The 22,950-nt window shown below is 42.0% G+C and overlaps 1 protein-coding gene across 3 annotated transcripts; it reads left to right on the top strand.

Moving 5' to 3' along the window:
* The first annotated feature begins 2,040 nt into the window (after nt 1-2,040).
* Nucleotides 2,041-22,519, top strand: si:dkey-70p6.1 (uncharacterized protein LOC570575 homolog). Of its 3 annotated transcripts, none has more exons than XM_005930664.3 (7): nt 2,041-2,425; nt 11,024-11,250; nt 12,192-12,249; nt 12,419-12,497; nt 14,182-14,645; nt 19,729-19,866; nt 21,880-22,519. In XM_005930664.3, exons 2-7 carry the CDS (start codon nt 11,117-11,119, stop codon nt 22,417-22,419), a joined length of 1,413 nt encoding a protein of 470 aa, XP_005930726.1. In that variant the 5' UTR covers nt 2,041-2,425; nt 11,024-11,116; the 3' UTR covers nt 22,420-22,519. The 3 variants fall into 3 exon arrangements, with proteins under 3 accessions (XP_005930726.1, XP_005930727.1, XP_005930725.1); XM_005930665.3 differs by having other exon boundaries at nt 14,299-14,645; XM_005930663.3 differs by having other exon boundaries at nt 12,419-12,452; nt 14,098-14,645.
* Nucleotides 22,520-22,950: the final 431 nt, after the last annotated feature.

Genomic DNA, 22,950 nt, shown 5'->3' on the forward strand with positions numbered 1-22,950 from the left:
CGGCGCTCTGCTGTCTCTGTTGTGGGGCATGGAGTGGGTATGATGGAGAGCAGTTTGTTCAGTGACTTCCCGTCCCCCACTGACTCAAATGCCTCCAGATTCTGGCCAATGATGGTTCCAGACTTTTGAATTAGTTTACTGATCCTGTTGGCATCTCTGGCACTGATCCTGCAACCCCAGCAGACAACAGCAAAGTAAATGGTACTTTCTACCACAGACAAACAAACAAAAAGCAATGCAATACGCACTGCAATATGTTCAAATACAGGGTATTAAAGCTGACTGTAGCTTCTCTCTTATTAGCAAGAGCCCCAACTGTTCCCTCTAAGCTGAGCGCGTGAGCAATCGTGCACTGCTGACACAGTCTCCGCGCACAGAAAATCAGCGAAATAAAATAAATACATGTATTTACTTTAATTCCAATTCAGACTGGATTTTTTTGTGTGTGAAGCGCAGATTTTCTGTGTGGGGAGACCATGTGAGCGGTGCGCGATTGCTCACTTGCTCAGCTTAGAGGGAACCACAGGGGGTAGTTCTGCATATTTGATTTGGCAGACATTTTTTTTTTAAGCGAATATCGTTCCTGAGACAACTCCAAAGGGATTTACATTTCCTCCCAGGACTGAACGGCTTCACATTGTAGCCTAAAATATACTGTAAAGCAAGCAAAATCATTTTTGTAGAGGCCAAGAATAAAAAACAAAAAAATTGCCATAACAAGCCCACATAAAATATGATATGTATGATTCAAAGTTCAAAATAATCCATATTTATCTTCTACTGTACCCTGGTACTGCCCCTGGGTTCATCCAGGAAGCAATTTTCATTCCTTTCCTTATAAATCAATGTTCTTCTGCCAGAACCGAAGCACAGCAGATGCTGTAATAATTCAGTTTGTATAACTAAAATAGTAAAATAATATTAACACAGCTTAAAGTAAAATAGCACTTAGACTAACCTTGTTACATCTTAGTTTTAGATAAAAACTGGCACATTTTAAAAGTGTAAAATAAACTCTGATGCGTTATTTCTCATTCCCCCCACTCACTCATGTTTTTTTCTAATCAAAAGCAGGATGTCAGTCAGATTTCTAAAAATCTCTGCTTAAAGAAGCTGCAAAAACAAATTGGTCAGGGTTTGAGGAAGATGAGTTTAGAATATATGCTTAGTGCCAGTATGAAACACAAACAACAATTAGACATATGAACTATTTCAGGACATTTACTGAACTTCCAGTGTTAAAGTACCTGTCCTCTACGATCCTCTGTGGCACGGATCGACCCTCATACAGCAACACCGTCTACTGCGCCCTGATAGGCGGTTGCGCTTCCACAATGCTCTGAAAACACCAGCAGGTGGTGGTAGTGGTAGAGGTAAAGGCTTCAAAGGTCTGCGTATGGCAAGGTTACGCCAAACTACACCAGTGAAAAATCAGCACTGGCCTACTTTTATATCCCTTTATTACATCACATTGGACATAAAATAACTTTAGGGAAATGTGATATATCTCATCTCATCTGCCCTGACTCCAGCTTTCACCTAAGTGGATAGGGTAAATGTATCTCACACTAGAGGCTCTTATAGGGGTCATGATCGTGCTGTGAAGCTTATGTGTGATCTCACGTCCAGGTTCAATTTTTTTTTTTAATTGGTCATGGCAGTTTTTCTGACACTAAAGGTTTTACTGTAGGCTGCCATAAACCTTGCCTCACACATCAGCCATTTAAACAACCCCAGAAAAGTTATTTCTAGGACAAAAATACTACTCCTTAAACTATTTTTGTTCATTTTCAGCAGTACACTGCCTATAATTCTGACTGAATTTTCCAAATTTTTTGATACAGATCAAATTGTATTTTTTCTGCATCAGAATTAACAGAACAGTTGATTTGATTTTACAGCGGGGACTGAGAAACCCTCCTAAACTCTCCTAAACCAGGGTCACTCCATATATTAGACCTCCACCTGCACTTCCAAGTCCTGCCGAGGGATGACGCTAGAATCAAAAAGACAAAAATCATAATTGGGGGGTCTCCAGCTCTGCCTGTGTCACATGGAAGCACAGTAGCTGAGTCGAGGGGATGCGAGCAGAGATGGAGGGGGCTTGAGGAACTGTGGAGGAAAAACCTGGCCCTTGGAGATAATAGTGGAGATACAGCCGCGGCAGCAGAAAGGCAGGTTAACACTTCCCAGCCTCCCTTCTGGCTGGGGAGCAGAGGAGCACGGACAGGGCGCACGAGGGGGTCAGCGGGCGCTCGAAGGATGCCACATGCAATATGGTGCATTCCTGTTTTGTGAAGCCCAGGGAAGCCAAGTTATCGCCTTTGATTGATTATGCTCGCGGGGAGCGGCCGGTCCGAGGGGAAGCAGACACTGAAGGAAGCGACCGGGGTTGACGCTGCGCCTCCCAAAATCTCTGAGCTGAGTGAGTACAGGGATGCTATAGCGCAATGCTCTGTGCCCGTGGCTGTGTGACAGGCTAGAGGGAGGAGGGAGAGAGTGAACGGAGGGGGTCATTGATATGTGCCTATACATTCAGCTCGATAAGCTGCACACGTACTCAACATCCTTAATTCATCCAGGGTCTGTAGCCTGTGCAGCTTTTCTTGTTTTTCTTTGTGCCCGACCTGCCGTTTCTTCATTTCCCCTGGTCATACATTTAACACAGAGACACGTGTGCACCCACCTCAGCGTTACTGCGCTGTCTTGCGTGATTTAAACCCCGAAATTAAGGGATTCATCAGAGAACTTAGTAGTGATTTGACGAGAGAGGGGCACAGGAAACCTCCGATCACGCGTTTTTCTCTGACTGTAAAGCGTAAAAGATCATTAACGTTAGACCTGCCCTTAACATTTGCAGCCCCCCCCGTCTCCCTCCCTTCTAGCACTCATAAATTGGGGAGCAGGGGGTTGGGGTGGTTGTGGGGACAGGCTTTGTCGTGTAAGTTACCACCTGACCTCAGGGACACAACATCCTTTACCATCCTCACTTTGATCTGGAATTAATCGGAAACGCTTTGATGATTAGAGGAGAAGAAAAGGGAGGGGAAAATGTGTCGAGCTACAGGCTTAATGAAACCACGATAAAAGCACACTGCATCAGCCTGACATTTTTCATTTTCTATAACCGCCTATAGCATCTACCTGCACGGGCATCTTTTCCTTTCTTTTTTTTTTAACCCCCTCCTCCACCTCTCCTCCCACCCTAAATAATCCCCGTTCACACCCTGCATGGTTTTCGGTCTCAGGCGGCTTCATTTGAGTCGTGGTCTGTAACCTGTTGTCACCAGCATCACTGCAGTTTGCCAGAGCCCGAGGCGCGGCGAGCCGGGCAGCCAGCAGCCGAACCGTCACCCAGTGTGTGATTGATGCCTGCTGAGTGGGTGCCATCATGAGCCACATACATACAACCTCCCCTGAGACACACACGCACACGCACGCAAGCCCTTCGTGGAGGGCTATCATTGAGTGTGAACACACCATTTCTCCAGCATCTCACTTCGGATAGGATGGCAATCATATGATCTCAAGAAATTATATTTATTCTGATTTGATTTAGATAGGAAAGTGTCACATGGTGTCAGAGGCAGGGGCAGCCACGGATAAAGACGGAGCCTCTTCCACACGGGCTTCAGCGTTCTTCCTCACAGGGGCATGGTTAGTCGTTGTTGCAAGCAAACATTTGACCTAATTCACATTCTCACACAATAGCAGACTCCTCTCCCTCCCTCCCTCTCTCTCTCTCTCTCTCTCTCTCTCTCACACACACACACACACACACACACACACACACACACACTGCTGTTATTTGTGTCACACAGAGGGTGAGGTTTTTTGTTTTTTTTTTGCTCCACATGAACTCCCAGGTGGTTTATCAAAACCTGAGCAGATTGGTGGAGAGGCCACTGTTGGCTGGCTGGGCTTGTTTGAAAGGAGCTCCAGGATTATTAATAATGAACAAACATGTGAATGCAGTGCATGTGCATGTTCCTAGAAAATTAAAGGCCTACTAGTATGACTTGCTTCTAGCGTTAAATGTATTCCTGAAGATGCATTTCTGTGGGTTTTACACCATAATTCTGTATTTTATCCCCATGGGCTTGTTTTAAGCCACACATAGAGAAAATGAGCATGTTATTTTTTGAAATCATGTACATGTTAAAAAAAAAAGGTGAAATTTTATGGTTACAGAGTATGAGTCCACATCAGTCCTGTAAACCATCCCTCTTCTTCTGCAGCCATTCCAATCAGGTCCAAGTCAACAGGTGACCTGCAGCTATCGACTGCTTTTCTGATTCACACTGTGGTCCGTAAAACATCGGAGATCAGTGCAAAATCTCCTGTTTTCTCAAATATTTTTGCGTCATCTGATAAACACTCTAAATTTTTGCCAACCAGTTTATCATAAGGTGGAAATTACAGGAATGCAATAAAAACACAGCAAAATATTTCACTATTTTTATTAAAACATGCCATCAGTTTGACTCACCAGAGTCACCGCTTCATGACACCTCATAGTGGTGCTTATCAAATGAATGAAGGTGAAGCTGAAGTCAGCTTGTGGTGAAAAGAAGAAACTGTTTTAGATATACTGTTACATAATGAGGTCAGTGCATTTCTAATCCCTGTGAGATGAAAGTTCAAACGGTTCTACACACTGTTTCAAACAGTATTTTTCTACTCTTGACTCTGGATGATGTCACTGAGAGCAGGTATTCCGGATAGGGTAATCACAGGCACAGATCTGGCTGTGAGAACAAAAGCTCCACCCACATGCTGTTTAAACTTTCTGCATATGAGGGGCAGCCAATCAGAAGACAGTTGCCTGAAAGAGGGAGCTAAAACAGCTTGTTTCAGATACATGATGAGTTGAGCCCCATGGTTGAAAGGGGAACCATGCAAAGTTTGCCAATTAGACTCCAAGAATAAAAATATGGAAATGAAAATGAGCATAATGAGTCAGCTTTAAGTAATATGTGGAGTTTAGCTTTTTTTTAAGCAAAAAATACAATATTTTCTTGTTTATTTACACAGTAATTGTAATGCATCACAGATGAATAGCTTGCATGTGTTGTAGAATTGCTGTATTGTGATGCCATCCTTATTGTGGTGAATGTATGATATTGCATTGTAGTAATATCGCACTGTCACTGTTACTCTTTCCTTAGACCAAACATAACAAATCCTCTCTGTGTAAAATTCAACTCTTAGTCAGTCATCAAATCAGTTTTCTGTGAGTCAGTTAACTGAATAATCGCTGCATTCCCACAGTCAATGCGTTATGGCCATGTGATCAATTCATGTTTTAAAAATATTTTGAACAAAACAGGTTATTTATTGACATCAATGAAACGGTGTCAGATATTTTTAACTGTTTTTTGTCTTTATCGACTGACTGCTGCGGCGCTTGCAGCCTTTTCTCCCCTGATGCGTGCAGAGATGAAGATATACAAAATATGAAGACAAAACTGGATCCAAAACCTTACGCTCTAGCCTTGGGAGCTTTTAACCACATCAATAGCGTTTTGTTACTCCCAAAAGTCAAAATCGCGCTCCCATGTGTTATTTTGAATCATCAAAGAACCACATTTGTCAAAACCAATACTGATCAATGATGTTCCAGTTTCCTGGTCACATACGGTCTTATCTCATTTGTGATAAACAGTCAGGGCAACACCTGGCAAATCCACACCTGCAGGTATTGAAGGATAGAGCCCGTGGTTTGTAATGAGCACACTAAGCATCACAGACAGGAGGGAGGGTGGGCTTTGTGTAGCATAAAGGCAGCCAGTGGATGGCCATTTCTTGCTCTGAGCACTACATTCAATTGGTTGGCTCATACGAAGCAGCTCTAGGGCCAGAGATTACACTGCAGTGCTGAGGCGTCACTCTGGCTCAACACCGCGGGCGAAGGCAAGGGGATAGAGAGAAAGAAGAATGGCCAGGGAGGTGTGGACACACTCACTGACACAGGGGAGCAAGAGGGAAGGAAGGAAGGCAGGGAAACCTTGTTAGGAAATGTGACAGCCTCTTTTCATCATCTGCTTTCAGTGTTTTCAAAAACACCTGCCACAAGACTCCCACACATGTCTTCCTCCCTCCTCTCTCTCCTTTCTATTCCTCCACACCTACATCTTTTCCCTTTCTTTTCTCTAATTATCTTCTCCCGCTCCATATCCACTCCTCTGCTCTGTTGTCAAATCTGCACACATATAATTACTCTATGAATTAACTGGTCATTGCCTCCTAGGTGACTATGGTTCTTTAAATCCAACATGATGTTTCAGACTACTTGCTCTGGAAGTTGTTCAGCTAAGGCGTAGCACCGGTAGATGATTAAGAGGCATTAAAAGCAGGTCACAGTCAGAATAGTTTTGTCAGATGTGCTGTGAAACCAGATTCCTGAGACAGACTCAGAGAATTTAAAAATGGCATTTTACCCACTGTGGGAAAATGTGACATGGATCTTACTAATAACAATCACTGAAGAAACAAAGCTTGTTAGTGTAGCGCTCTGGTTAGATCACACTGAACTTGCAATAGAAAAATTAACCGGAGCGCATAAAAACCGATCAACACGACCGTGTAGGAAGTTTTGTGCAAATTAGATTTGATGGTGGGAACAGTTGAGTTCATCTCTGGATTTCTACTGGAACAAATGCAAACTAGCAAAAGTCTGCAAAACTCCTACAATACCATAGAGACATTCAAAAATGCCATATGTTTGTACTCTATGTGATTAACTGAGTTAAACAATATGTTCTGAGCAACCGATTGCAGGAAAGACTAAGAAAGCAGGAACTAAAATAAATGTTAAAAGCCCCTTTCTGACATTATGTCTGCCTTTAAAACTTGGGTCACTTTTATTTAAATGTTCTTCATAGCTTCAAATGTACATTCCCCCAACATGGAGACACATGCTCATGCTTTGTGAAGGGCTGTGGGAGAGATGAAGATACATCAGATAACATGAAATGTGAGAGATTAGACTTGTTTTCTTGTTAACTTGGGATAAATGTTAGCATGAGCCACGGGAATCAATAATAGTCATTGTAATCAAATATTGTGGGTTTACTGCAGCAACCATTGATATAAAAGCGAGAAGAATCCCACCATTCTCTGAGTTGTACAAAGTTTCTCAGGCAACTTTAGAAACATTTGACTGTTTTTTGTTTTAAACTCAACACTTCACGCAGCTTTTTTTCATGTGGCTAATACTCAGTCAACATTTCCTTTACAGTACAACTCCACTGGAGAACAACAAAGACTTTTATTGTGAAGAGGCCACAGCAGAGTTTTTTTTTAATTGAAAATAAATATCTGATAGAGACAGCCATCAAATTTGGTAAGATTTTCATAATATTCCCAAAGTATACATTCTACTGGTGATTCCCTCAATTTTTTATTCATTATTGAGTAAAACAGATCAATATTGGCTGAAAGCTGGTTTATGTTTAAAGTTTTTAGTTTCCACTTATTACAGGATATAGCCGCACTCAATGGATGTATTGCCATAAAATTTGGTAGTGGTAATTATAATTCCCGTAAGGCAAATTTTGTCTGGTGACTCTCCTGTAGGGCCATCAGAAGGTCAAAGTTTTCATTATCAAGTGAAATCTACCAACATTTAACAAAAGATTTGACAAACCATTTCAGGTTCTCATTTAGGGTTTTAAACAAAGTGTCTTCATCCCCAGTCAGAATGAATTGGAATAACTGTTTGTTTATAGGGATCTATCCATCCGTGTTCTTTCATTTATCCAATTCAGGATCACAGGGAGCTGGAGCCTAGCCCAGGTGCCATGAGGCGAGAGGCACACCGTGGACAGGTTGCCAGTCAGAGAGACATGCAACCATTCACACTCACATTCACACCTTTGGGCAATTTAGTCTCACCAATTAACCTAGCCCCACTAGATGCAAATCTTTTGGCTGTGGGAGTAATCTGGAGTACCCAAGAAGACACAGGGAGAACATACAAACTCCGCACAGAAAGGCCTTAGCCAGATGGTGAATTCAAACACAGCACTTTCTTGCTGGGAGGCAAGAGCAACCTTCCCACAGGGAGACACAGGAGACCAAAATTCAGAACTTTTAACTGGTTATATACAGGTGTTTAGTTAGAGAGCGGAAACAAATCTATCAAGATAGGCAAATGCTCAAAAAAAGCATAAATTACAAATAAAACAAACAAAAACATTCATAAGTCGCCAAAACAGGGGACAGTAAGAAATGGCATGAAATCCTGAATGGTGATAACAAATCGGGCAATCAGTCAACTTGGAGGAGTTATGTAGGAGTTGTGGCATGAAAAGGCAGGTAAAGAAAGGAGTAACTGATGTTCATAACAAACATAGATTTCAAAACAAAACAGGAAGTGACTAAACAGTAACTCGACGTCATGAGAATGTTATTATTAATTAGCTGCCTGCCTCCACTATCCTGGACTGAAGATGATGATGGTAGTCCTCCTTCTGTTCTGAGATCTGTCGTAAGCTGGACTGGCCTCTAAAAGCTGAACCTGTGGCAGGTGGATAACTGGTTCTGGTTCATGCACAGTGATCCTAACAAGGAACAAGGACTGTAGTCTAAGACTTGATGAGCTGGATGAGAGACTAATTAGTAATTTATTTGTTACCAGGTACTTGGTACATAAAATATTTGTGGACAGAATCACCAGAAATAGTTCAAATCTATGACTGTCCCAAAGAAAAATGAACCCCAAACTGTATTCAACCAAATCACAAGGTGACAGTGAATGTGCACAGGTACAAGGAAGAATGAAGAAGAGTATAACAGCAATTCACACTTGATCTGAATCCTTATTTGGCCTCACACTCAGAATGCAGTGCGAGGGCTGAATTACCGGAGCCGCTTCAGGCTGATGTGTTTGTTTCTGAAAAGCCCAGTGGTAATGTGGTAGTTCCTCCTAAAAACAGCCCGAAGGTGTTCAAGGCTTTAGTTAACCTTCAGAGAGGATACATGTTGCTCACAAGACTCCAGACAAATTGGTAAAGTAATTCAGTCTGTGGTGATTAAATCTTGAATAGAAGGAAATTGTCTGCGTGGAATCCAAAACTAAATTACGTTGTTTAAAGAGGATGCCCATACGCAAACCTTACAAAGAGTCTGTCTAAAAGGACACAGTCCAATAGATTGTGTTGCTTAAAAAGAAATCCGTAGCTTTAAACTGAATAAACAGATAAGAATCAGATACATGCAACTTCAGTATGTTTCCTGCAGTCTGCAGCGTTTTTGCTGATAGACAAGTGACAAACACGCATTAACACACATGAAAAGATGTTGTCATAGTAGACAGATGGCATAATTTGACAGAGATTAGGCTTGTTTGTTTGGTCTTTTTGTTATAGCTCCGTGTTTTTTATTGTTTACTTGAAACATATTATGCTGCCAAATGTGAAAATTGTCTGCCAAGCACCAAGCAGCAGAGAGGAAGAGGGAGAGATGTGTGTGTCTGCTCGCTCCGCGTTCACACTTGTCTCCTTCGGTGTTTCAGGTCACTCTGCCTGCTGGCATGTTCGGCTTTACTGTGACTCATTGTACCTCCTCAATATGGAAGTTTGTTCATGGCAGAACAAGCAAAACAGGGAAATTTACATTAACCCTTTAAAACAACCTGAAAAATAGCACGGTGTCTCACAAAACTGCTCAGATTTCTTTTTTTTAGTTAGAACAGTGTATTCAGTGACAGGGAGGCCTATTATGTTTGTTTCAAACTTTATGTTTGCATTCTTGGACTTTACTAGAGTAGTTTTGTATGATTCATGGTTCTAAAGAGTTTATCTTATTCTGGGTCTTCTTGCAGTCTGTCAGTTCATAGACTTTCTTAAAAAAAAAGGCTTCCTTCTCCTTCCTTTTATAACATCCTTCTAATTGGCTGGCCCTCACAATTTAAAGATTAAAACAGCAAGTGTGTGCACATTTAGTGCTAACAGCCATAGGTTTTTGGGCTGAGATGGCCATGTTAGGGATATCTGCTTTGTTTTTTTTTTTCCATTATACAGAGTCAAGAGCAGAAAACAAGTATTTGAAATTGAGTGTTCAGAGAAGTGTGTAGCCTGAGATTTGCCGACTCAAGTACTGCAATCTTTTTGAAAATCTGGCTATACATCCTTTTTCTGCTGTGTATCCAAGTCTGGGTGACCAGAGCAGCAGTCTAAAGCTGAGATACCCAGACCTCCCTCTCCCCAGCCACCTGCTCCAGCTCTTCAAGAAGAGAACACTTATTCATTCCCAAGCCAGCCAAGACACATAATCTCTCCAACGTGACCTGGGTCTTCCACGGGGTTTCCTCCCAGTTGGACAGTGGAGGTACCCAGTAGGCATCCCAATCAGATGATCGAACTACCTCAACTTTCTCCTTTGGTGCAGTAAAGGAGAGAGTCTCTCTACAAGAAGTCCTCCCACATTGCCAAATACTCTTCATCTTACCCTTTTGGCTGAGCCCCGATACCCTTTGATGGAAGCTCACTTTTGCCGCTCATATCCACCATCTTGTTCTTACAATCACTACTCACAGATCTTGGGCAATGACTGAAAGGTAGCAGCTGAAGGCAGGAGCTTGTTGTTCTGTTCCTTGGCTGCTCAAATTGGTTTAGGGACAACTTTGGTTGAGTTTTACATGTACTCACTGCTGAAAAGGGAAAAAAATGTAAAAAAAAAATTGTAGGTCCCGTTTAAATGTATTGTTGGATCGATGCGGTAACGTTTAGACATAGATGCTATGCTGCCGAGCAGGTATGCTGTTGATGTCTATGTAGGTGTGACACAAAGCTCGGTAATCCCTCAAACAAGGTAAAGCAGCAGCACATGCCTGAGGCGTAATGTCTGTTCACTTCAGTGCTTCATCCTGGATGGGAATTCACTCTCTCTTCAAACTGCTGCTCTCCTTCTGCACTGTGAATATAATATTTTGGCTCCGCTGCTTTGTTAACGTACTTAATGTTTCGTAAAGGTTAGATCACTTTGTAATTAAGCACCGCTCTGTGCCTTCTCCCTGCAGATCCCAGTGAGACCGTGGCACTTCCCGGCGTGCATGAGTGTAAGGGTGTGAGTGTGAGTGTGTGTGAGAGCAAGTGAGCGCCAGCGCTCCCACATGGCCTCCATGCAGGACGGGCTGAACTTCACGGCTCCTCCCTACGGCAAGGTCCTGCTGCTGGGTGCTATCGCTGCTGCCTCAGCCTTTGTAGTTACGATCCTTATTGTGGTGCTCTGCGTGGGCTGCCAGAGGTGAGCGCTATGCACGCATGAATGACCGTACACACATGTTCAGAATCAGGATGTTCATTTTTAAGATCTGTATATTGGTTGCTCTTGGCCTTTTTGAATGATATTGGTATATTGGTGGATGAGTTTAGATTTATGGATGCCAGTTACTCATATTTGTCAGTTATCGCAGCTAAAGATTGTGTGATACGAGCAGAAAGACTTTAAAACAAGTCAGATATTGCTTTAGAAAGATTACTTTATTTTGCTAGAATCAAAGAAGAATTAAACAACAAAAACAAAATATAAAGACTAAAAACAAATTGGTATTGGCAGCATCTTTAGACCAAATTATGATTCCCTGCGAGTCACAATCAATGAATCCCTATTTCAAACCTTTTAAATAAGCTTCAGCAGAAGTGCCAGTAAAATAAAGTAGAAGCTCTATTCCACTGGCAAAATCCAAGCTGGAACTACTTTTACCTACTTGAGTGGTTTAATCCTGTGGTTTCAAGCATAAGTATTAGGCCCCCTGCAAAGGGTCAAAAGGCAGAAGTGAGGGTTCATAACACGATTAATAACAAAAAAAAAAAAAGGTTTTAAACTTTGAATTTCTTCTAATCTTTATTTTTGATGCAAAACTGATTTGAAGAGGAAAGAAGCAAAAAGGTTGACATGCCCGGTTTAAAGTTTAACAACTTGCTGTTTAAAAAAATGCATATTAATCTGAAATCTGGTTAAATGTGGTCGAAGGGCTCTTGTAATCCAGTAGAGAACATCAAACCTGCACTACAGTGCTCGAGTGCTCAGTAATCCTCCACCACTGGTATGCACATGTGCAAATGTACTTTGAATGTCTCTCTCACATATGCACAGTCATAGGATGACTCAGCCGCACACAAACAAGGCTCACACACACACACAGTGTTGAATCGTGTATGACAGAGTGGTTGTGTTTGTCACAGGAAGGGGAAGACACACAATGTCCCCGGCGAGGGTGGAAAACACCGCCTCATGGACATGGTAGGTATCAGACAACATGCTCCTCAGTGTTTTGTTTGTATTGCAGCAGAGGTAGCTGAATAAACTCAATCCAGCAGGGCGCACTATCATTCAGAGGGCACCTCTTCAGTCTTAATTAGTGTTTAACTGGCCCCTGTGTTTGTCTGTTTGTGTGCGTTTGTGTTGTCAGGGTATACTCAGGCAGTCGAAGCTGCGGTCCATCAGTAAATCAGACACTGAGATGAACAAGATGAACTGCAATGGCAAAAGTGAGTGCATTTTTTACGTACTAATCCTGGCCTGGGCTTTTTATATGGTACGCCGCTGGTGTCACACGAAAACCTTGCATCGCCATGATATCAGCTCTTTAGGAGCCGACCAGCTGCATGACAAAGCACTTTTGATATTATGCAGGGGGGTTTGGAGGGAATTTTCAGAGGGATGGGGTATTTCATTTTTTCCTTAGACACATTAGAAGCTTGTAATTGTTTTGTTAATTTAAATCCGTGTCAATCACCAAAGCTGGAGATACACTAGAGCGACAACAAATTTGTGCATGAAATGGTAAAACAGAAAATAATTTGAAAAATGTAACAGCCAATTAACAGCATAACAAGTAGAAGTACTATAAATAAAATGTAACCACTATCTGTTCTGTTTTGGCTTGTTTAACTTTATAGTTATTATTTATACATTTATACAAATATCCAGTTTTGTAATCATGTATTGGTAAAGAAGACCTTGGAAAACTGCTGGACACAAGTCTGGGTCAACTCCAAAAGTCAGTCAGATTTTAAGAAACCTTCAAAAGCGAAACACTTGAAAGGACTTTAATGGATTTTTTATACATATATTTATCTGTTTACTCATTTTGTCCTCATTTTCAGCCTCCAGGTCACAGTCTGACTCAAACAGTCATCTGAGACTGAAAATTCCCTCCCTCCTGAGACTTGTTTGTGATATTGTTTTGAGGTCATCACGATGACATCTCCAGATTTTTTCTTATTTCAATCTGAAATGTATTTGTGAAGCTATGATGTGAAAATGTCCAATTTTGCCCTATCTGGTAAAGAATCCTCCCAAACTTCCTGGATGAAGAGCTGGATCTGGATTGACTTCAAAAGTTAATCATCTCTGGTAAAATTTCATGCACATCCATCCGTAACCTTTAGAGTAATCCTGCTAACGAACAAACAAAGTAAAAATTAAAAGAAAAGAAAGAAAGGAAAAAAAAGAATTAAACCAATCACATAACTTCCTTGGCGGTGATAAAAAAATTTATGTAAATATTGCAAATAAGTGCAACATTTTTTCTCCACATCCGTACTATCCGATCTGGCCCTAAATCCACAAATCTTCTTTTCTGAAAAGATTTGAGGACATATTTGCGGAGAAATTTACCCCGAAACAGAATTCACATTACATTTACAACTCAGCCTTATTCCACTAGACGGTTCAGTCTTGATTTATGAACGTGCATCTCTCTCTCGCTCTCAAAGACACAAATCACAGTGCCAAGATAAATCCTGGAGCTCCATCGCTGACAGTCAACAGGGGAACTGTGTTTGTGGGCACTGTGACAGTAGCCTCAGAGAGTTTGAAGAAATATAAGCATATGTCCTGCTTCATACTTGTCCTGCTTCCACTGCAGTGGAATGAAGCCAATTTGGATGCATATTCTCAAACATCTATGTCAGTTCCCAGTTTACTGTCAGCTTCAGATTTCCTCTTACCAGTGAGAGATTTATTCATGTTCACAAATGTTTGCTGAACCTTCCGGTAAAAGAGGAGCATAGTTTGTGAGTTCTGCTCCCTAGGGGGGTATCGGCTGCACGGACGGTAGAACAGCAGGCTGTATGTGCCTTGCAGAGGCATCTAAAAAGAAAAGGCTAGCCAGCACGGACCTTCTGCTGCTGCCCAGCCGCCGGTCTAACTCTGACCTTCGTTCTCAAGGCAGGCAGCTTCCCCAGATCCCCTCTGGGACTGGAGAGGACGGCGAGCACACTTACTCTGAAGTGGGCCGGCGCTCCTCCACTTCACGTACTGATGATGCCCTCTACGCCATGGTAGGCAGGGCCGGTCAGACAGACACTCCGGCCCCTCCGGCCGTCCCTGCCAACACCCCGGCGCCCCCAGACCCAGACGGCGATGTGGAAGGAGGGCTCCCCGAACCTGAGGCCCAGGTCATGACACCCCCTCACCCTCCGGAGACGGCCGAGTACGCCTGCGTCAGGAAGCTGAGGAAAGCAGATAAGGCGCCTCAAAAGAGGGACAGCGGGACGGATATGGGAGAACCACCGGCACCGCCTCCAAGACATGCCCCGCCTTCACATCCAGCTCCTCCTCCACCACACCCTCACAGCACCAAGTTGCCCCGTAGAAACGTCGAGGCCTTCAATGTCCCGTCCTTCCCAAAGGTTGGTAGGGTTAAATGTTTTGCATGCTGAAAACCTAATCTTTATGATCTGATAGGAAGAGTTTGACATTTTAGATTTGAAGTTACCGTGTTTGGATCAGAAGTTGGAGTAATCAGCTGGTTAGTAAGATGCATTTGTAGACTGTATGAAGCCAAGTTGCAACAAACCTCAAAAAAAGATTGATGCAGCAGAAATGGGTAGTTATAACAAATAAGTCATAGAGAATAATTACAAGTATACTTTCCATGAAGGAGGAAATTTGCTAGATTGACCTAACCCATATTTTTTTGTAACTATGCTGTGTAAAAATGGGCATTTTAACATTAAACTCTAAGCTTATTGACTCACTTTTAAATTCGGCTTTAAATGACCAAAAGAGGAACTGCAGTTTTTTGGCATTTCTACGCTGAGATTGCCTTTATTTAGACTTTAGACTTTATTTCATTCCCATTAAACTTCCTCCAGAGGTAAAAGAGAAAATATACAACAAACAAAACATAGGGTTATATAATACATATCATCAATAATCATCGTTAACAAAAAAGAAAAAAGAAAACTGTCAACAAATCACCCACATCCAAATACAGATACAATTTCTTTACTAATTTTTGCAAGTTTAGGCAGTAAACTATCCTAAGTATTAAACAACTATTCCAAACCTTTGGTCTCAACCTAAAATACACAGGCAGATATTTTTGACTGCATTCAAATAATGACACTCATCTCCAAGTTTTTCCAAGCTACATATAAATGTTTAATATGTTCAACTCCGTAAAATCTGCCCATATCTACTGGGAAACCACTAACATGCTAAATAACACCGACTAGAATGATATAAACTACACAAATAACTTTCCAGTTGGAGCTCTCGCTTAAATATTCTCTAATTTCTACAAAGACTATTATTAAACATTTCAGAATTGTTTGTCTCACAATATCAGATATCCTCATCTCAATTACTGCTTTTATATACCTGTCGTTCACCACTCAGGTATGTTCCCATATATAAGAAAGGCTTGCTTTAACGCCAATATTCACCACAACTTAAAAACACCTTTATTATATTGATTTTTCAAAAAACTAAACATGAGAAATGATCATAAATAATGATTAATAATAATTTGCTTTAATAAACCTTCAGTTGTTTTTAAAGTCAAACCGAACTCCACTTATGAGAAAATAAATCAGCTGAACAGTTTCAAAAAGCACATTGTTTTTTCCTGCAGGTCAGGATAAAAACCAAGCCATAAAGTTTAAGTAACTTTGTAGACTTCCATGATAAAAATGTGGTGAAGTATAGATCAACACCATTTCTAAAGCTTCGAGTGCCCCCAGGAGTACAGTGGATTCAATAATTTTGAGAAGGAGGAAGTTTTTGCCACTAAAATCAGCCAGAACGAATGGGATCAGCTGTCCAAATCCAGGTGTACAAAGCCTGCAGAGACTAACCTAAGACGATTCAAAGCTCTAAAGGATGCCAGAGGGGCTTTAAAAAGCATTGAACTGAGGGTCAGAACACTTTTATAAATAAGCTTTCAATTTTTGATCTCAATAAGTTTGCAACAAAAATCCAAAGATCTATTTTCACTTTATAATTTTTCCCTTTCAAATGGAATCTACAACACAATAATAATGGATTGCATTTATACAGCGCTTTTCGAGACCCTCAATGCGCTCTACAATTCCACTATTCATTCACTCTCACATTCACACACTGGTGGAGGCAGCTACAGTTGTAGCCACAGCTGCCCTGGGGCAGACTGACAGAAGCGAGGCTGCCATATCGCGGCATCGGCCCCTCTGGCCAACACCAGTTGGGTGGTAGGTGAAGTGTCTTGCCCAAGGACACAACGACCAAGACAGACAGAGCTGGGGATTGAACCGGCAACCTTCCGGTTACAAGATGAGCTTCCCAACCCCTAATAAGATGCGCAAACAGCTTTTGAGTACTTTCTGAGGTTATTACACATTCAAGTTTAGAAAAATAAAACTTTCTCAGGCACATTATAAAAATATTAACACCTGAACAGCTGGTGTTTGCACCTGGAACTAGAGAACTGATTTGAAAAAGAGCAATTTACAACAGAAGGAAAGAAATAGAAATAAAACCATTCTTTTTCTCCTGCTGTTCAGTTTTATCAGTTCTAAGTGGGAATTTATCAAATTAGATCAAACAAATTAATTAGTGAGCCCTGATAATAGGATATTGTTACTTGTGGACAGAGCTAAGCTTCAGATTTCCGTTAGAGACATGAAAGCAGCAGAAATCTTATCATCTAACTCTTAGCATGAAAATAAGCACGGGTTGTTTCCCCAGATGTTAAACTATTCTTTTAAAACTTGTCACAGGTGTGATTTATACTTGATGCTGACTCCACATGACTTTTAGACGTGGTTTTTATACAACACTCAAGTGATCATTTTAATGAAAAGAGGGAGAGATACTTTAAAAATTCAATTTAATCAAGATAATTCTTAAAAATAACTTCTCAGGTACAGTGTAGTAAAATTTGCACCCTTCTGATTTCTTATTTTTTCATGTTTTATATTATATAAATATATATTAGACAAATTCTAATATTAGTCAAAGATAATCCAAGTAAATAAAAGAAGCAGTTTTTAAACGATGATTTCATTCTTTAAGGGAATAAAGTCATCCAAACCTATCTGACCCTGTGTGAAAAAGTAATTGCCTCCTAAACCAAATAGCTTGTGCCACACGGCAACGAGAACCGCAAGTTTTTTTTAGGGGCATTCAGAGGTGGACTCAATGATGTGGTTTGGATCATTATCCTGCTGCATAGCCCAAGTGTGCTTGAACTTCTGGGCATGAACTGATAACCAGTGGTAATACACGAGCGGTAAAGGAACACAGACTTTCCAAAAAGTTCAGCTTTTGTCTCATCAATCCACAGAATATGTCCCCAATAGTCTTGTGGGTCATCAAGGTGTTTTTGGCAAATGTGGGACGAGCATTTGTGTTCTTTTCACTCATCTGTGTTTATTTTTCTCCTTCGAACTCGCTCATGATGCCATTTTAGCCCAGTCTCTTTCTAATTGTTGAAACATGAACCCTGACCTTAACCGAAGCAAGCGGGGCCTGCCACTCTTTAGATGTTGTTCTGGGTTCTTTTCCGACCTGGATGAATCATTGATGCGCTCTTGGTGTAATTTTGGTAGTCCAGCCACTTCTGGGAAGGTTTCATCACTGTTCCAAGTTTTCTCCATTTGTAGATAATGGCTCTCACTGTGGTTCACTGCGGTCTCAAAGCCTTAGAAATGGCTTTATAATGCTCTCCAGACTGATGGATGTCCATGACTTTGTGTCTCAGTAGTTCTTGATTTTCTTTAGATTGTGGCACGGTGTTGTTTTTCTAAATATTTTAAATCATTTTATCCAAAAGGATCTGTTTGAGTAATTTCTCGATTCAACAGGTCTGGCAATAATCAGGCCTTAGCGTGGCTAGTGAAATTATTATACTTAGCTTTCCAAAACATGCAGTTAATTACCTTTTCTCATATGATAGCATTGTCACATTTTGCAGCTGGGTGGCAAAACTTAGCAGCACTTTGCTGAGATGCACACGAGAAATGAGAGGACAAAGACTGACGGATATGCCTCTCTACAAATCATCACGATACTTAGGAAAATATGTAATATTTATCATTTAAGCAATAAATGCAAAGTGATTCCTAAATAAATAAAACCCAAAGTAATGTTGATGCCTGACAGCTACATATTTCTGTGCAATAAGCCACAGAAACACAGCATCACCTTAAGTGGTCGGTTTTATGAACTGAAGGAAGTTAAGGAGGATGTCTAGAGGGAGAGAAAAAATTATCTGCTGAGTTTTTAGTGTCTTGTGCAGATCAGCCTTGGATTTTTTTCCACTCCTTACACTGGAGCTTGGTGCAGTATCTCAGGTCATCCACTTTCTAAAACAAGCAGTTTTAGTCCCTCCTCCTTTAACCCCCTTTCTTCTGATTGGCTATTGCTCTAAACCAGAAGGTTAGGCCAAGATGTGGGTGGGGTTTCTGTGCTCACAGCCAAAGCTGTGTGCCTGAGATGTCCACATTAGTGATATCTAATCTCTGACACTGAACAGAGCCATGAGAAAAAAAATCAACTGTCTGAAACTGATCGCTTAGAGCAGTGTGAAGCCATGTATGAGCAACCGCTATTGTACATATAGACATGACAGAAGCCAAGTAAACGGATAACAAGTTTCCATAGAACATGGGGCCATCAGTTTCTGTTTGGACAGAAATGTCAGAAATGTCACTGTGATCATTATTTCATTCTGTTATTCTCTGTCAGCAGCAGTACGACACATTAATATGCAGTTTGTGGTGCTGTGATCAGGATCTGCAGAGTATTTCTTTCACAGTTCCAGTTGATACTGCAGAGGATCTGCTCGGTTGTAATTGTGCCAGTGTTGCAGTTTCCAGAGCACTTGGCTACATCATGCATGGTGCTGTGATATGTTAGAATTTCTTTGAAGTCTAGGCGCTGAGCGGTGTTTATTTGTCGAAGAGTTTTTGGTGATAGTGGGGTATTTCTGCTCTCAGCAGTGTCACCTCCTCCATATGTTCGCAGCAGCAGGAGTGTAGGCAGACTGTCTGCTATTACTGTGGCTGTAAGGCTTTGTGCACCCCTCCAGGTAACAGTGGGAAACCATTTGCTGCCCCGCGTGAGGTCAGGGGGGTCGCTCTATCTGCTGTGACCTGAGTTCAACAGCACGCACAGTTCACAGGCTTACATGTGTAAGCAGTTTGCTCACAGGCCTGTTCACTGCTGATTTTCCCGTGGATGACGCAAGGTGTTGAAATTGAGTCATCCAGAATATAAGCAGGCTCCACCTTCCAGGGAAAATCTATTCACCCCTGTATGAAATCCATCCAGTATGTTTTTATGTGCCGCAGAATTCTTAAGAGGGGTTAATTTGCCATGCATCCGCCCTGTTGCGTCTGTTTAGTAAAATCCGCTTTTTAAATTCATGAATGCTCATTTCTTTCAGTGCAGATTCACGCATGACCATGTGACCAGCTCTGCCCCAAATGTGATTTATTGTTCTGTTGACAGGAAGTGATGTTTATGGGCAACGGAGAGCAGTACATCTGGAAGCCTCCAGAGGATGATGACATGCTCATGCTCCAAAATAAAGCCCTGGGCCCGCTGAGTGCTCACACAGTGGAGAATATACAGCCGTCTGCTGCTGCGGTAAGCTGGGGGTTTCTATTTTTTCCGTCTATGGATCATCCCATTTAGAGCTCCCCATTCCCTCTTAAATGAATGCTTAACAAGATGTTTCACGCATATTATTTAATTGATTTAATCATTTAAAAACTGGGTTTTCCTTAGAAGTTAGGGAGGATGATCTCCTCCTATATGGGTTACTAGGTCTGGCCTTGGAAAAAAAGAGTTGTCAAACCTCGCATTTAATGACCTATACTGAGGTTTCAAAACTCATCATTAAGGGTATAGGGGAGGTTGTCTTTATGGGGTAAAGAGGTAAAGGAGCCATGGCTTTCTTACCAAGGGTTACGAGAGACTACCTCATATCTGCAGGACCCAGGAGACACATAACTGAGCATAAATGACAGGAAGCAGCTTGCCTGGATCTGTGTGCATCCTGACTCCCCCAGTGTACAGATAAGAAACTTAATTGATTAGTCTGTTGGAAAATAAAACTGTGTATGCTGCTGTATGACCAGGACTACTTCTTGTCTGGGAGCAGTGAGTTTTTAAAACCCAAAACTCTTACTTTTTTCTTTGGGTTTCTGTAAGGTTTAATAAATGATGTAAAAGAAAATTGGTGAGCTTTAGACGTACTAATTTCCTACCTGTAGTGGCTCTAGCATATGGGCTGTTTTTCCTTTATCCATTACTAAACATTGTCCTGTTGAAACACCCAATTCTGTCCAAGTTTCCACCATGTAGCTGTTAATTTGAGGTAATACTGGACCGGCAGTAAAATAACCCAAGAGCATGATGCTATCACCACCATGCTTGACAGCTGGTACAGTGTTCTTAGGTTTGAAAGCCTCACCTGAACTGCTCCAAACATACATCTTGTCACTGTGGCCAAACAGCTCCATCTTTGTCTGACTGTAAAATATTTCTCCAGAAGGCATTTGGTTTGGCCATGAGGGCAACTTCAAATTTCAGTGGAGCCTTAAGGTGTCAGATTTGTTGCAGGGGCTTTTTACTTGGTCAGCACCCTCTTAGTCCATGATGATGTAAATCTCATTTCACTGTGGACAGTGATGCTGGTGTTCCAGAAATTTCCACTTCATGGCAGGCTTGAGCCTTGATGGTTCCTGAATATCCTTACCAACTTCCTCTCATCTGAGAGTGACAGCTTGGCTCTTGAAGGTCTTGAAAAAGTGGTGACACATCTTAATAATGTGTATTTATCACAATATTTTGAAATGATGATGTTGGATTTCGCAGTTTTTTATAAGTGGCTCCAAGAGACCTTCTCAAGTTGTGAAAATCTACAGTTCTCCTTCTTGGAGCTTCACTGAATTCCTTGGACTTCCTCACTGTTCCAAATATTAATCCAACAAGTGCTCTCAAACAAATCCTGCTGGCAAAGAGTGCTGTAGTCACTCGTGATCACTAATGACAAGTTATTAGGCCTTGGCCTTATCAAGACAATGTAGAAGTGCTAACAAAGAATTTCAGTTATCAAAACTAAAAAACTAATGTGTATGACAGGCTCTACCACTCAGAAAAGCACATTACTTATTGTGGGGCGATCGTGGCTCAAGAGTTGGGAGTTCGCCTTGTAATCGGAAGGTTGCCGGTTCGAGCCCCGGCTTGGACAGTCTCGGTCGTTGTGTCCTTGGGCGAGACACTTCACCTGTTGCCTACTGGTGGTGTGTGCGTGAATGGGTGGATGACTGGTTGTAAAACGCTTTGGGGTCCTTAGGGACTAGTAAAGCGCTATACAAATACAGACCATTTATCAGATGACTGCAGATTAAAAGCTTCCAAAGGTCAACAATATGTGTGAGAAGTACAAATGCAGGGACTCAAATTGGTAAAGGTGAAGTCTTGCAGAGATTATAAGGTTTTGGGTGCTTCTTGCTGGCTTTATTCTTCAGCTCTGGAGGTTTACGCAGCTTGCCTAACACAACTTTTAGCTATAGTGTGAATAAAATGGCAGGTTGAGTGGGTTATTTAAAGTCCTTTTTACAGAAGATAATCTCTGAACTTGTTTGATTGCAGGTGGCCGAGATGTACTCTAAGGTGTGTAAACCAGGAAAGAAGAAGAGAGCTGTGCCGGGGTCTCCCCCAGCCAACCCCGGCTTCCGGACCTTGGGTCGAGGTGACCGGGACCGAGACCGGGATGGGGGGTTTAGTGTAGTGGTCAAACCCCAGACGTGGGCACCTCAAGAGGGCAAAGCAGTTGGTGGGCCCCTTGACGACCACTGCTACGAGTCCATTGGGACAGAGGAGTGTGATCTGGCCTATGAGAACATGGAAGGCGGAGGCGCCTGGAAGCGAGAGAGACCCCCTAACATGTGTGCCACCCTGCGGCCAAGGAGGAAGAAAGCCCAGCAGCCCTTGCAGCAGCAGCAGCCCCCTCCACCGCCACCAACGCAGCAGACACCCAAGTTACAGCACCTGCCTGCCAAAGCCCTTCTGCTGCCGGGGGAGAACCTGTACGAGAGCATCGGCGACCTGAAGCAGGGCTCTGCCACCTCCAGCACCACCACCATCTTCACCTTCAACGATGGCATGGAGATGTACGTAACAGGGCTCTGAGGCAGCGGCTGCACTGTGACCCCCTATCCTTCCAACACAAGGAGCTGAGCTAATGCCACAAGGAGTGACGGCTGAGCCCCTGTCATGCTCACCCACACATACTGTTTACATTCAAGTCATAACGTCAAGCCTTTCACGGGCTCCAGAGGCCTTGAGGTAGTAAAGTTGCTCTGTTATGACCTGGGCTGAATAAAAAGTCCAATTTATTATCCTTATAAGGAATCCAAAGGTAGTGAAAAATAAATGAGCACAAAACCATTGCAGAGCAATCTGTAGGTAACAGTAGCACTTCTATTTTACTGATACATATGTGCAAAGCACAATAAAGTAAAAAGCCTAAATTCTTCCTCAATTCTAACGGGTAAAAAAAGTCGCATATAGTAGGACTCCTATTTGGGGGAAAAAGGCAAAGCATTGTGTGAAATATTTTGGTAGCACTCAGTCTGTTGTGAACAGACCTTCCCTGTAGTTGGTCAAGACGTGATTCAGGACGGAATTTAAAGGATATAAATGAACGAATTACTAATCAAA

The sequence above is a fragment of the Haplochromis burtoni genome, unplaced genomic scaffold (genome assembly GCF_018398535.1).
Source record: "Haplochromis burtoni strain Fernald_Lab_line unplaced genomic scaffold, NCSU_Asbu1 Contig_134, whole genome shotgun sequence".
NCBI lineage: Eukaryota > Metazoa > Chordata > Actinopteri > Cichliformes > Cichlidae > Haplochromis > Haplochromis burtoni.